Here is a 16,137-nt window from a genome sequence, read left to right on the forward strand (position 1 = left end):
TTTTAATTTTGGCAAATTGCTCATATTTAGCTTTTCACAAGTTTTCCATTAGTAATTTGCATATGGTTTTCATGTGGTCAATTGTTATATAAATGTGATCAGATTACCTTTACAACCTGTAGGCTAATAGTGTGTTAATGGGACCATCCTGTCAAATAGCCCTCTTTCGTTTGTAAACGAATCTCTTAAGTGAAGGTGAACCGTTTTTACTCGCTGCCATCGTATTTGTCTTTCACTGAAGTCCCATCCTTTTAAAAGCATGATAATAGGCTAATGTTTAGCTTCATCATTTATTTAGGCAATTTTTCTTTTCTATAGTTTGATTTAAAAAAAAAAAAAAAAAAAAGCAATTTCCTTTGGGAAAATATACAAATGAAGGTAATTTGTAAGGAATACAGATTTTAATAGAACATAAAAAGATTAGTTTTGGTCATGAAAAACTATTTTGCACAAATCGGTTGAATGATTGTATGACTGAATGATCTGATTAGCCTACTCATAGCCTAACTGTACAAAATATATGATCAATAAGTTATGGCAACATGTTTTTACATTGCTTTAACTCATCAAAATAAGTTATACAAGATTCAACCATTTTTTTAAAAGTCGGTTTTAATGTAATTTAAGTTGAAATTACTTAAACATCCAAGTCGATTGTACTTTAAAAAAAAATCCGTATTGTCTTTCAAACTAATTAGGTAGAAATCCATAACAGGATGATATAAGAACAAAAAATTACAATTACTAATAAAGATATAAAATAAAAAGTTATTATTACTTCAGTATTAATAAACAGCACTAATTATGAGTTATTTATTATTATTAGGTTATTAATGATGAGAATGTATTATTATTATGTGTTTGTTTTTGGCATGTTTACTTCAGCCGTCTTCATTGGGAAATGTCCCGTTCTGTCAGAGTAAACACACACCCCCTTCATCAGTTCATCAGTGGAGAAGAATCAAAGTCCCTCAGATGAGCTCTGCTGTTGGAGAAACGCAGCTCTTATATCATGATTTCACTCTTCTTTCTCACAGCGCTGGTGCTTTGGCCTGATGCAGTTCCTGGTAAGATCAATCCTCTCAGAAATAATAGTGTCTTTTCACATTGAGTGTTTTGAGTCATTAAATATTGTTGTTTTTTTAGACAAATAGTGCGTAGCTCAAATTGCTAGAGGTTCCCAAACAGCCAGAGAACATGTGTTACTCCTTACAAGTATTTACCATGGTAAACCAAGGTTCTACTCAAACACCAAACTATGGTTAAAGATCCTATAATAATTCATTATGATTTTATAGTTATAATAAATAATTCAAATAACTGCAGTAACTGTGCTATTTTAGCTAAAACTATAGTTGCCATGGTATATTTTTGATTGATCCATATATACAAAGTTGATTTAAATATGATGTTTTAAATATAATATTTCAGTTGAGTAACTCTGACAAACAAAGTAAAAATGTGGAAATACCATGGTAAATAAATATGATTCAGTGCCATATATGATATGAAAGAAAATGGTATTTCTATCACTTCCAAAGTACTCTTGTAAGCAAATGAAATTGTGACAAAGTCACATTTTATGTCATTAATGCCCCTTTTTGGTCTTGCACACAGGCACATGTTCATGTGGTGTGTGTAATGAATTTAAACACAAGCATATATGTGTTAAAGCTGTGTCAGATTCTGTTTACTGTGGAGTTATTTGGGCATCACTGCGTGATCGTATCGTGCCACTGGGAATTTTGTGAAACAGATGTAGTTTACAGATCCAAAGGTCATGTGTGTTTAAGCACCTCTGAGGGGTCACACAACATTACAGCGTATAAGCCGGCACAAAAAAGATCATAAAGAGTGTGCTGGATTCACTAATAATAATGTGGCAAAAAGGTTTTGTAGACAACACCCCGAGGCTATTGCATGTTTATGGACATGCACTGTAAAAATGTTTTACAATAAGGTTTCAATAGTTAACTATACTTTAGTTAACATGAACTAACAATGAACAATACTTCACTCTAAAAAATGCTGGGTTGTTTTAACCCAATTTTGGGTCAAACATGGACAAACCCAGCCGTTGGGTTACATTTTTTAATTGCATTTTTTTGGGTTTGTCTGATTTTGACCCAAAACTGGGTTAAAACAACCCAGCATTTTTTAGAGTTAATGTTAATTTCAACATGTACTAATATATTATTAAAATCAGAAGTTGTATTTGTTAACATTAGTCACTAACATGAACAACCCATGAACAACTGTATTTCTATTAACTAACATTAACAAAGATGAATAAATACAGTAACAAATGTATTGATCCTTTTTAGTTCATGTTAGTTAATACATTAACTAATGTTAACATATGAGACCTTATTGTAAAGTGTTATAATTCATTAGATTTTACACAGCATTGTTTTCTTTTAATAACTGACACAGAAAGTATCAAGTAATTGGTTTTGGGACCAAAAACTTTAAGAGTTTCAACTTGATTTTTATTTATTATTAATTATATCCAAAGTGGTAAAAAAAAAAAAAAAAAAAAAATAGCATGTAAATAAATCTAGTACCAGTATATATCAAAGTATATACAACTTTTATTTTAAAGCTATGAGGAGGAGAACTGCTTTATAGATGAAATGAACTAATGTAATAATTGATGATCTTTACAATGGAACTGAATCAACACTGATCTGACTTCAGCTGAACAACAACACTATTTTCTGTTAGAGCTGCTGTATGTTTGACTTATTGAATCATGTTCCTGTTATCACTGCTTTGATACAATCTGTATTGACTAAAGCGCTACAGAAATAAAGGTGACTTGACTTAAAGCACGTTGGCAGTAGTTCATCCGTTCTGATGTGTTTTAACAGCACACCGCAGCGCACTCAATGATTTCCAGCGATCTGAGGGGAGAGAACTGGTTCTGAAATCCTGGAACGTAAACCGTCTGACAGAACTCCCGGGAATCACTTTGGAGGATTGTGCTAAACGCTGCACTGAGAGTCCAGAATGCAGGTCTCGTTTCCCCACTTTTATTTACTATTTAATGAAAATGTGTTCATTTAAATTTATATTAAATGTAATTAGTTGTTTCGGGGGGAGGGGTTTGTCTCACTTAATTAAGACTTTAGTACACTTTACACTTTTCAGAATTATGTTGTCTTTTGCAATTTAAAATATATTAACTTTAACAAATAACACACTACAGTTAAAATTATAATCAAAGTTTAAAGCATGACAAATGATTATTAAAACGTTGATTTAAAATGCACTTTAAAGTAAAACTTTGAATTTGACATTATTACAAACTGCACTTTTTAAAACTGTCAATGAAAGTGTAATATATTAAAGGAGTGGTATAATTCCCTTTTCACAAAACAAGTGTCTGATGTCCCCAGAGTGTGTATGTGAAGTTTTAGCTCAAAATACCCCACAGATATTTTTATATAGCATGTTAAAATTGTCCCTTTTTGAGGGTGAGCAAAAACGCATCGTTTTGTGTCTGTCCCTTTAAATGCAAATGAGCTGCTGCTCCCGGCACAGAGGGCGGAGCTTCAACAGCTCTTGTGTTAGCAGAACCTCATGCACTTAAAATTTAAAAAACGTTTAGCCTTTTATGTTCAAACCGGAGTCAGACAAAGATTGAGAGACTCAAGAAGTGACAACATGTAGACAATATTTCTGAATGGTTAGTTGATGAATTTATGTAGCTTGTCATGATAATCTATAAATCACTAAAAAGAGTAAATATCTCCCTTAGCTATGAACTTTGAGCGTTGTAACTTTGCAGATGTTGTTTATGCTCAAACAGCAACATTACACACTCACTAAAGTTAGATATGTGAAATCATAATGATCCACCCCTTTAATATATTATCTGTAAGAATTGTTTTTAATATTTGAAATACACTACAAGTGCACATTCAATATATTTAAGCACACTTTTTTCACAAGGGAAAACAATTTTTCTTTTTCTTTTTTTACAATAAGTATTTGAGTGAAGCTTTCTGACAAAAATTTGAACTTTACAGAGCTTTCAATTATGAGTTTCGTCCATCTGTGGTGTGTAAACATCTGCCCTGGGTGGGCGACGGAGACAATGCAGACGTCAAGAGGAACGTGAACTGTGACCTATATGAGATGAAAGGTCAAGAATTGCTTCTCGAAATGTGTTTCAGTAGATTTTGTCGGTTACATAAAGTATCAGAAAGTTAATGTTCTCCTGTACTCAGTCTATGTAAGGAAGTGCATCGTGGGTAAAGGAGAAGACTATCGAGGGAAAGTGTCGACGACTATGAGTGGACGAACATGTCAACAGTGGTGGTCGAAATTCCCTCATGACCACAGGTATGAGTCAGACATCATGTATAATATGTTACAAAAATGTAGCTTTATGTAAAGATTTTGTATTTGAAACATGTTGTTTTTTATTATTTATTTGTAAGACAGCAACACTTACAGTGGTCTCGAAAGGACACTTTTAAAACTGTCTGAATGTCACTGCATTAGATACAAAATATCAAACCAAGTTGCATCTGCAAACAAATGATGAACAAGCTTTTCTCAGAATTAAGAATTAAGCATGCACTGATAAATCATGCACATTAAAGGGTTAGTTCACCCAAAAATGAAAATTCTGTCAGTAATTACTCACCCTCATGTTGTTCCAACCCCGTAAGACCTTCGTTCATCTTCGGAACACAAATTAAGATCATTTTGATTAAATCTGAGAGCTGTCTCACTCCTCCATAGGCTTGTAAGGGACTGAAACTTGCTGGCCCAGAAAATGCATTAAAGAGATCGTTAATATAGTCCAAGTGACTACAGTGGCTCAATCTTAAGTATATAAAGCGACGAGAATACTTTTTGTGCGCAAAAAAACAAACAAAAATAATGACTTTATTCCACTTTTCATTTCCTTCTCTCTGGGCCTCGAGTGAGTTCACGTAGTGTTTTAGCGCAGCGCGTCTGTGTTGCACGTCACCACGTAGGCTCACTATTGGCCGACGCTGGTCATGAGTGTGATGCGTGAACCGTGCAACACAGACGCGCTACGCTTAAACACTACGTGAACTCACTCGAGGCCCAGAGAGAAGGAAATGAATAGTGGAATAAAGTCGTTATTTTTGTTTGTTTTTGCGCACAAAAAGTATTCTCGTCGCTTTATAAACTTAAGATTGAGCCACTGTAGTCACTTGGACTATATTAACGATGTCTTTAATGCATTTTCTGGTCCAGCAAGTTATAGTGTCTTAGACGCCTATGGAGGAGTGAGCCAGCTCTCAGATTTAATCAAAAATATCTTAATTTGTGTTCCGAAGATGAACGAAGGTCTTACGGTGCTGGAACAACATGAGGGTGAGTAATTACTGACAGAATTTTCATTTTTGGGTGAACTAACCCTTTAAGATCAATATTGTGTATTAAGAAAGTAAATAGGATGTTTTGAAACTTGAAAGAGTCTCTCATGTTCTCTAAGGCTGCATTTATTTCATTAAAAATGCAGTAAAAATAGTAATATTGTGGAACATTATTACAGCTTAAAGTAATTGTTTTCTATTTGAATATATTGTAAATTGTAATTTATTCCTGTGATGCAGCACTGAACTTTCATTATCATTACTCCAGTCTTCAGTGTCACATGATCCTTCAGAAATAATTCTAATATGATGATTTGCTGCTCAAGAAACATTTCTGATTATTATCAATGTTGAAAACAGTTGCTTAATATTTTTTTTCAAGATACTTTGATGAATAGAAAGTTTAAACAAAGCATTTATTTGAAATAGAAACCTTTTGTAACATTATAAATGTCTTTACTGACACTTTTGATCAATTGAATGCATGCTTGCTGAATAAACAGTAGTGTATATATATATATATATATATATAATATATATATATATATATATATATATATATTACTCTTTGATTCTTATAATGATATTAGAGTGATGTTTGGAATAGATGGACTCCGTCTGCTACTAATGGCCTGGAGCTGAACTATTGTCGTAATCCAGATGGCGACCGCATCGGCCCATGGTGCTACACGACTGACCCTGAACGCAGATATGAGAGCTGCGAAATCCCTCAGTGCAAAGACGGTGAGGCTCAGTACTCAGACTGGCAGCACAGTGTCATTTTAAGAGCGTTTTCACTTGCACAGTTATAAGTGATGTTTGTGTGTTTCTGCATTAGAGGTGTGCATCACTTGTAATGGAGAAGACTACAGAGGTCAGGTGGATCACACGGTGAACGGTAAAGAGTGTCAGAGATGGGACCAGCAGTATCCTCATCAACACATCTACCAGCCAGAAAAGTAAATATAACATAACCATGTACCAAAGTCACATGAAACAGACGACATGAAACAGAAGATGAGATAGTCTTTTCCTCTCAATTGTGACGTATATCCGAGTGAAGCGGATCCTGGAACAAGAAAAAATATTATATGTTAAATGTTAATGTCAATATTCCATAAAATGGTTCATTTTGATTTCATGGTGATTTTAATAATGTCAGAATGTAATTGCATTGGATGAAAGATTATCATGTCTGTGTCTGCGCTCAAATGCTTCAGAAGCAACTGCAATTTTAGGAACCATTTTTTTGCGCTGAATTTTAATCAACTAATGTTGCAGTAATTTTTAGTGGATGCTGAAATAATAATGTAAAATGTCTTTGTACCTGATGTTTGTGTCACCAGATATCCTGATAAAAGCTTGGATGATAACTATTGCCGTAACCCGGACGCGTCTCCGGTGCCCTGGTGTTACACCACTGACCCGATGGTGGAGAGAGAGAGCTGTGATATACGCAAGTGCCGTGAGTATTTCTGATCCTCGCCACGAGGAGAAATGTTTCATTTCATAGTACTTTACAATTAAATGTTTCATATAGGGTTTGTTTTTTAATTGCATGACTGTTGGTGTGTACTTTGTTTCCGGCATGAAGATAACCTTGCTGCTGATAATAAATAGGCTAAATGATTAAATAAATAAAATGTGTGATTTTATAAGCCTCAAAAACGAATACTGCTCTGGTAAAACCACTATACTATAACAAAACATCAGCAATATCTGTGTTGCTTGGATAAAAAGTTTATCTTGTTTAAATGCACAGCTATTGTGCATTCAAATGCTCCATTCAATTGATGCAATTTTCAATTGTCATCAAAGTAAGAACATGCATTTTATAATAATTTGTAGCAATATCTGAAGAAAAGGTTCTATATAGAACCTTAAAGAGTTCCATCAGGCACTTCATATATATAACCTTTAAGAGATTCCCATCATTGGATCATTTTATGTATTTAGTTTTAATTAATTTAGTTTTAATTCATTTTTTAACTCAATTTTAGGAATGAAGCAGCTTGTAAACATAGTTGAAATAACCCATTGAACATGAAAGCATTATGCAATCATTAGTCCTTTTCACACTGCGCTTACCCCGGGTTATCGTCGTTCTAAACCCCGCTTTTAACCCTGCGTTAAAAGAAAGGTTTCACACCTGTAATTTAGACACGGGGTTAGCACCACTTTTTACCCAGGGTTATGAGCAAGGTTAGCAGGTTATGAGCTCCGGAGCAAGGTTAGCACTGCTTTTGTGACAGTGTTCATCATAGTTCAAGTGTGAAAAGCCCTATAGAAGACATTTCCCCTAATATAGAATATTTTGGGCATAAAGGGTTCTTTATAATATTGAGTCGAGAACCCTAGGGTTCTGTACTGATCCTTACTGAACTTTTTTAGGAAGAGTATGATATCGTTAGAGCATCTGACCAGCCGCAGGAGTTAAACAGCCAAACCTTGACCTCTTTATCATTCTTTATAAGATAAAGAGTGTAAACAGAAGCAGTTTACATGCAGAATATACAGTAAGGTTAGCGTAGGCTTTGTGAAGATATAAAACACATGAGGTCTGCAATATCCATGTGTCCATGAGAGCTTAGTTCAAAAGTCAAAGTTTATAGAGACACATATCAGAGATTAACTTGAACAAATACATTCTTCTAAGTCCGTTTTTCAAACAGTTTTGATGCAAAGTCAACTTTAAAATGCTTGCATAACACTAATAACCTTTAACAGTTGTTTGCATTCTGTTAGCCGTGCATGAATTTCAATCTCCATGCAAATCATTTGGATTATTATTCATTCATTCTGTTTAAAGGACACAGATCTTCATCTTCCCAGGGACATCACTGTCATTTCCAATCGCATCAGTGCTTTTCAAAGAGACAACTAAATAATCGAAAATCAGAAACTCGAGAGCACAACATTAATAGCAGTTTATTGCATCGGGTTCACAAGACGGACTACAGTATTATTCTTTATGAATATGCAACGACTGATCCATCAGGAGCTTTAGAATATAGAGTTGGTAGGACGGCATCTGTCCAGAATCCTACTATACCACTAACTAAAGTCATTTTAACAAGTAGATACTCTCCTTTCATCCTGCAGCCGAGTCTCCCAAGCGGCGTTTTCGCTCCAGCTACACCACTAACTGTTTTCGGGGTCGTGGAGAGGATTACAGGGGCAAAGTCAACGAAACAACCTCTGGAATCCCTTGTCAGCGCTGGGACGCCCAGAAACCCCACGAACACCCGTTCTTCCCCAAAACCTACGAGTGCAAGTGAGTCGAGAGGGGCTTGAATATGTCCTGAAAATCTATAGAATTGATTGTTGATTGTGACTTTTCTGTTTCTTTCCTCTTTCCACTTTTAGGGGTCTGGAGGAGAACTACTGCCGTAACCCGGACGGTTCGGAGGCGCCCTGGTGTTTCACATCCATCTCTGAGATGAGGACGGCTCTGTGCCTGCAGATCAAACGCTGCGCTGACGACATCGAGGCCGAGGGTACAGCTGGCGCCCACTAGTGATTCAAAACATCAACTGCACTTTCAGTTTTTAAAGGGACATTTTGACTGTGCTTTGTAGGAAGAGAAAACTTTGCAGAAAATCTCAGCTCACACTTCATAATGACTGTACATACACTACCGTTCAAAAGTCTGGGCTTTTTAAAAAATGAAATGAATACTTTTATTCAGCAAGGACACATTAAATTGATCAAAGTGACAGTAAAGACTTCAGATGTTTAAAATATTTTCTATTTCAAATAAATGCTGTTCTTTTTAACTTTCTCTTTCCTGGAAAAAAATGCGTCATGCTTTTTTATAAAAACATGAAGCTGTACAACAGTTTTGAAAATGGATTTTGATGTTTCTCGAGCCACAAATCATCATGAATGATTTCTAAAGGATCATGTGACACTGAAGACTGGAGTAATGATGCTGACAATTCAGCTTCGATCACAGGAATAAATTACATTTTAAAATATATAATAAGTTATTTTATAGTTTAATATTTCACAATATTACTGTTTTACTGTATTTTTGATCATATAAATGCAGCATTGGTGAGCAGAAGAGACATCTTTTAAAACATTAAAAAAACGTACTTAGCTCAAGCTTTTGAACAGTGTTGTAAATAACCAGATTTTTTTTTCCTCCATAAACTAGATTGCTATAATGAAATCGGCAAAAACTATCGGGGTGTTGTCCGCAAGACGCGTAAAGGTATTCTCTGCCAGAAATGGAGCGTCAATACACCTCACAAAACCAAGTAAGTCTAACAAATGTTCACCATAGGATCGCAGAAATGCATAAAGCGTGTATTATCCTATGGAAAATTAAAAAGTTAAGTAAAATAAGTATAGGAAAATGTCAATTTAACCACAGAATTAAGCTTTCCATTCTTGTTTGTCTCATCTAAAGCAGGTTTATTACTGTATGACATATATTCAAGATAATTTATGGACATATATTTGCAGGATAAACCCCGAAACACACCCAGAGGCCAATCTGACCGACAACTACTGCAGGAACCCTGACGGAGACCACCACGGACCCTGGTGCTACACCTCTGACCCCAAAACTGAATTTGACTACTGTGCCATCAAGCAGTGTGGTAAAGTTACCGTGTTTATAGATGCTCTTTTCAATCTAATTCAGTCATTTCTGCTCTTTTAGCCTCTGATAACCAGACCCACACAGGATCTGTGAGCAGAAGTTTAAGGGCCAGATTTACTAATCAAGGCAAATTAGTGTGAGAGCGCAATTCCAGAAAAGCGATGAAAAAGTGATTACTGACGACGAGCAAATGAAAGAACACAGACGCAGTCAGATCATTTACATAATGACCAACACAATCTACCAAGAGCAGCGCAAATCAGTGTTTAGGAAAATAAGAGGAAAAAATTGGAAAAAAGAGGACATTTTACAAAGTCTTGTTTTTGGGGTGTACTAGAATATGCTTTCATGCTTGATTGTTAAAAAAAACACATTATTTTTCACATATTTTACATTATTACAGCACCTCAGTCTGATTCGAACGCAGCATTCGGTTCTTGTTTCGATGAAGCCCCTCCTTCCGAAATATGAAATGTGCTGTGATTGGTCAGCTGGCCCAGTGTGTTGTGATTGGCACCGTGTGTTCAGGAAATGTTACACCTCTTACCATAACCATGAGTTTCATCTGCTCAGGTGTAAATATTAAGGATGGCGTCAATTTCAAATGTTTCAGAGTGGTATGTTTTTTGTTTTTCTGTAATTTTCTTATACATTTTAGAAACGTTATACACCATTTAATCATGATATTTGTTGGAAAACTATAGGAATGTAAACAGTAAATGATCACAAAACCAAGGTTAATTTTCCGAACTGTCTTAGAAAAGCGAGAGCTTACAAAAGCTAAAGTAAACACCACATTAATACTGTAATGTTAGTTAGCCGGCTAGCGGAGGCAAAGCTCTGCCCTTTGTTTACATCATAGCAACTACATAAAACTTATAACTGGAACTGTTAATAGAAAACACAACTACAAATAATAAGACATACTTACAAGTTGTGATCCATAAACAACAGATTGGCCCCTACAAAGTGGAAACTGCTCTATTTCAGGAGAAGCTTTAGTGTGTAGCCTATATTGTACTCTCTTAGGTTCTGGAAGCTGTTCCCTGTAAAATGTGCAGCACACAGATAAACGTTGTCAATTTGGACCACTCTAGGTTTGTCAGAAGGTCAAACAAGTGAGTTTTGGAAACGTGGTGGACAAAACAGCGTCTCTATGACATAGCGACGACAACACTGTCTTCTCTAAGCACAGTGGACGAGGGCGAAGATTATTTAAATGAGTTTTCCGTGGGCGGGGATTATTTAAATGAGTAACATTATATGACTTCACAAAGCCCGGAAAAAAAACACATTGTAGTCCAATCGAGTCATTCGTTGTAGTTCTTGGAAAGTGGATTCTGTTAAATAAAATATCTCCCTTTGGAGTGGACTTTGAGCTTTGTAACCTTGCAGATCTTTTTTATGCTCAAACATCAATATTACACACTAACTAAAGTTGAAAAAGTGGAAAAGCATAGGGACCCCTTTAGACATGCTTTTTTTTGGGGGCCGTTAAATAATGGCGCAAATACCAGTAAATTGACGAGCGCAAACCTTTAGTAAATCACCTTTTGTGATTCATTTGAATACACTCCTCACATAAATTTAGCATCTGAAAGGGAAACTTGCAACTAAAAATGCAACTTGAAACTACAAATGCATGTGCAATAAGGTCATTTGCAAAGATTACTGTGCCCATGCCTGTTCAGCGCAATTTTTTTTGAGTTTGCGCTGGCACAAGCTGTTAGTAAATCTGGCCCTATAAATGATGAAATGTGTTAGTACCAAATGAGCTATTTTTGTGAAATTCTGCAAGCACAATTATTAATAATTATAATTTTTTATTTCATTTTATTTTTATAATTATTTATAATAATTTATTATTTCGAATTATACATTAATAATAGTAATAATAACTAATTAAATGATTTATAATAATGTATTATTATTATTTTCTGTGTGCTCCTTTATATTGTAATAGCTGGAGAGAAAGTGCCAATCATCGGGCCAACAAGTAAGTCAAAAACATTATACAGAGAGTAGTACAGACTCTGATGTGTGCAATTGTGCTTCTGATATAATAATCTATGTGTGTAAACAGCGGAGGTTGTGTTTAACGAGTGTGGAAAGCGTGACGACCGTCATGTCAAGTCCAAGTTAAGAATAGTGGGCGGCACACCTGGAAACTCTCCCTGGACCGTCAGCCTTAGAGACCGGTTAGTCTTACTATTTTTTGCCCAAATATGTCACTTAATGGAAGTATTTCGAGCCACTATGTAGCCTATTCTGAGCTGATAAAATCTCCTTATCTTCACAGGAAAGGAAATCACTTCTGTGGAGGTTCTCTGGTTAATTCTGAATGGGTCATCAGCACCAAACAATGCTTCTCTTCCTGGTAACTCACAGTCTGCAGTGATTCATAGCTGGACAGTACGGGCGTTTTAATAAATGTTCACGTGCTTGTTTGTGATTGAATGCAGTTACGTCGAGCTCACAGGATACAGTGCTATGATGGGCACCTTGTTCCGTGATCCAAAGGAAGGAGAACCAGATAGACAAACCATTGCTCTCACCAAGATCGTCTGCGGCCCGTCTGAATCACACCTGGTCATGCTTCAGCTAGAAACGTACTTCATACCACACACAAAAACATTTACATGTGCTTTGGTTCCACCGTGGGTTTTGGACGTGTACCATGGTATTCTTTAAAGTATCTTTGCCCTCTAATAGACACATATGTCGCTCTTCTCCTGCAGTCCTGCCCAGTTTAATGACCGTGTGTCTCAAATATGTCTTCCTCCTGAGCGCTACATCGTGCCAGAGGGAACCGTCTGTGAAATTGCTGGTTGGGGAGAAACAAAAGGTGATAAAAAATCAATTGTATTCTTTTATTCAGCATAAATGCTGTTCTACTGAACTTTTTATTCATCAAATATTAAGCAGCACAACTGTTTCTTGAGCAGCAAATTAGAATATGATTTCTGAAGGATCATGTGACGCTGAAGACTGGAGTAATGATGCTGAAAATTCAGCTTTGATCACAGAAATAAAATACATTTTTAAATATATTACAATAGAAAACAGTTATTTAAAATTTTAATAATATTTGACAGTGCAAATGTTTGTTCAGCAGAGAGGATAATACACCGCTGAAAATGTTTATTCTTATTTACATTTTTCCAAAGTAGGAAGCTAGAAATTCTGACTTTATGAAATTCTGAAGAATTGAATAGATGACAATATTTGCATCATGTAATATTGACCTTTCGCAGGGAGTTTGATTGACAGGCGATTGACCAATCCCCCAAACCCGCTATTTTTGTCCGACAAAGCAGTCAGGAGAGTTAGATTAACGTCGGAGGACTTGAACTTGAAAAACGGGGTCTTTCCTTCTTATGTTTATTTGATGCTATAAATTAACTAGAAGGAAGAGATGATCGGTTCACGAGCAGCTTTAACTGAGACTCTACAGCGATCTGTCAGACACATTAAAGAGCCACAAAACGGTATTTATTGTTTAAATTTCGTAAAAAAAATGACTAAATTTGAAAGTTGAGACTTTGTTACATCAAAAGTAATCTGGTCTGTCCTGTCTGTCAGCGCCTTGTCAGTGTCCTCTCTGCTCCGCGATGTATATTTCACTGCGTGAGAACATGTTGGGGCGTGAGAGTGGCGTGGCTTGTCGGACATAGCAACAGTAACTAAAGGGGACGGGTCTTTGCGGGCTGTGATGTTTTCGTTTTCTGCATCATTTTCACTCTCAATGTGCACAGAACATGCTAGACATGCATAGCGTCCGGTTAGATGTAAAATCTGATGCTGAAAATATTGTTTTTTGGATCTCCATCTACCCACCCATCCAGTTATGCATCCTTTCCTTCCCACCATTGATCTTCTCTTCTTCTCTCTCTCAGGAAAGGGGGATGAAACTGTTCTGAATGTGGCTCAGATGCCTGTACTGAGCAATAAAGACTGTAACCCATATTTCAAGGGTCGTGTCCGTGAGAATGAGATGTGCACCATGCCGTTCCAGGCTGGAGTGGGCGCCTGTGAGGTACTGATGTGCTGACCTGTTGCTTGTGCTGTGCTTTTATGGCCTTTTAACACCATATAAGTTCAAGTCTGCATGAAACAGAAGTTGCGATAGTCTTTTCTTCCCTATACGCTGATTTCACGCAGCCGTTATTTTGTAATCGAAAGCGAGGCTCCGGTGGGAAAAAAACCCCGGAAGTGTCGCCTTTAATCACAGGAGAGTCGTGAATGCGATGGCGTATTGTTGTGTTTAATGTATAAAATGAGTTATTCTAAAACTGTACATACATTTCTTTCATACTTTTGACTATATACAGTGAAATTCATTTATAAATAAAATAATTTTTTATATATATAATTCAGAAAGTAAAAAAAGAAGCAGGAATAAACTATATACATATCCTATATTGGATATTAACATCCAATAGTGTAAATCGCGGCAGCAGCTTCAGGTTGGTAGTCCAAGGCATTGTTGTTTATCTTTACTTCCGGGGTTCTTCCCACCGGAGGCGATATTTTTTTTCCCAGGATGTTTGGGGAAGACTCATGAATATTCATTAGGGAAGTCATCCCTGATTGGTCTGATGACCTACCCCTAACCCCGCCCCTAAACCTACCCGTCACTGGGGTCTATGTGATGACCTACCCCAACCCCGCCCCTAAACCTACCCGTCACTGGGGTTAAGACCAATCAGGGATGACTTCCCTAATGAATATTCATGAGTCTTCCCCAACCATCCTGGGAAAAGAATTTCGCCCACCGGAGCCTCACTTTCGATTTCAAAATGGCGGCTGCGTGAAATCAGCGTATTATGACGTATATCAGAGTGAAACGGCATCTGGAACAAGAACAAATGTTCTTGGAAAGCTCGAAAAGGGAAGTTATTTTGATAAAAGATTACGAGGCACATGAATTAAAGAAAATTATGTGTGCGGAAAAATCATTTACTGCATAAATACTGCATTATTCCATAAAAAAACAAGAATTGTCAATTCTAAATTCATGATCTTTAAGAATCACTACGTAATGAAAGCATTGCTATATTATATAATTTGAAAACAAATATGACTTGATGTGACTTGTGATTCATGTGTAAAGACCAGTGCTTCTCAAAAGACAGTAAAAAAGCAGTGCTAAATGCAAATAATAAGATGCAACTGCGCACATAATCATTCATAGTTAGGAAATTAATTAGAGTTTTGTAGAAATGCATCCCATATTATTCGTTGTTGATGTCAAATGCTGTGTCTAATCAAACTTAATTATATTCTTATATTTTACTCAGTATTTTGATAAATTCATCAGTCTTTTGGTTGAAAATTTGGTGGCTTTTTATTTTAAGCATTTTTGTATGATAAACATGTAAAATCTGGATGTAAAACTAGCACTGATCTAGATGCTGCTTAGCTTGCAAAAAAATCTTGCAACATGTGCGTTTAAAAGTGAAGCGTTTAGTGCTTCAAACATTTCCTTTCTACGCGTTTGTGCGGCTACATGAGTTACAAGTTCTGCTTTTGCAATAGATGTGAGTGTGGATTGTGAAATGAGTAAGATGTGCTGTGTGCAGGTGCACTGTAACGTTCCTCTTTTGCGCTCTTTCAGAGAGACTACGGTGGCCCTCTGGCCTGTCAGAACAGCGACTGTTGGGTTCTAGAGGGAGTCATCATACCAATGCGCCGCTGCGGACACACAGGACAGCCGAACATCTTCATCCGTGTGTCTGTTTATGTGGATTGGATTAAGAAGGTCATGGAGATGACCTAGCTGACAGACCGGCTCATAACACAACACAACACAACACAACACACACACATGACTACAAGACGTTTCACACTGCCTCATCTTCTAAAATATAAATATATTAAGTAGATGGAATGTAATATACTTAAAAATGTGTTTTTATAAGATTATGTAAGCATTTTTGTATCGTTCTGAATTTGGGGGCTTTAATTGACATTAAGATGTATGCTTGCAATTGTGGAACATATGAATATACAGGTGCACATAAATTTACATTAAAACTGACATCACCAGTCTGAACTATACTGAACTTTGTAGAATTTTATTATTAATAAAGTATTAAAAATTCTGTTTTTACCCTCCAACATTCATCTAATGTCGTTCCACCGAATTACGATTAGTAATTATTAATC

The 16,137-nt window shown here is 36.2% G+C and overlaps 1 protein-coding gene across 1 annotated transcript; it reads left to right on the forward strand.

Annotated features, from left to right (window-relative positions):
* The first annotated feature begins 926 nt into the window (after positions 1–926).
* mst1 (macrophage stimulating 1) lies at positions 927–16,073 on the forward strand. The gene is made up of 18 exons (XM_082136397.1): positions 927–1,067; positions 2,871–3,015; positions 4,032–4,147; positions 4,233–4,347; positions 5,968–6,104; positions 6,199–6,319; positions 6,707–6,825; positions 8,463–8,634; positions 8,727–8,857; positions 9,520–9,622; positions 9,831–9,967; positions 11,933–11,965; positions 12,053–12,167; positions 12,269–12,346; positions 12,432–12,578; positions 12,708–12,814; positions 13,866–14,005; positions 15,587–16,073. The coding sequence occupies exons 1-18, from the start codon at positions 1,013–1,015 to the stop codon at positions 15,746–15,748; spliced, it is 2,133 nt and encodes a 710-aa protein (XP_081992523.1). The 5' UTR covers positions 927–1,012; the 3' UTR covers positions 15,749–16,073.
* The last annotated feature ends 64 nt before the right edge of the window (positions 16,074–16,137 follow it).

This window comes from Leuciscus leuciscus (genome assembly GCF_965113295.1).
Source record: "Leuciscus leuciscus genome assembly, chromosome: 14".
Taxonomy (NCBI): Eukaryota; Metazoa; Chordata; class Actinopteri; order Cypriniformes; family Leuciscidae; genus Leuciscus; species Leuciscus leuciscus.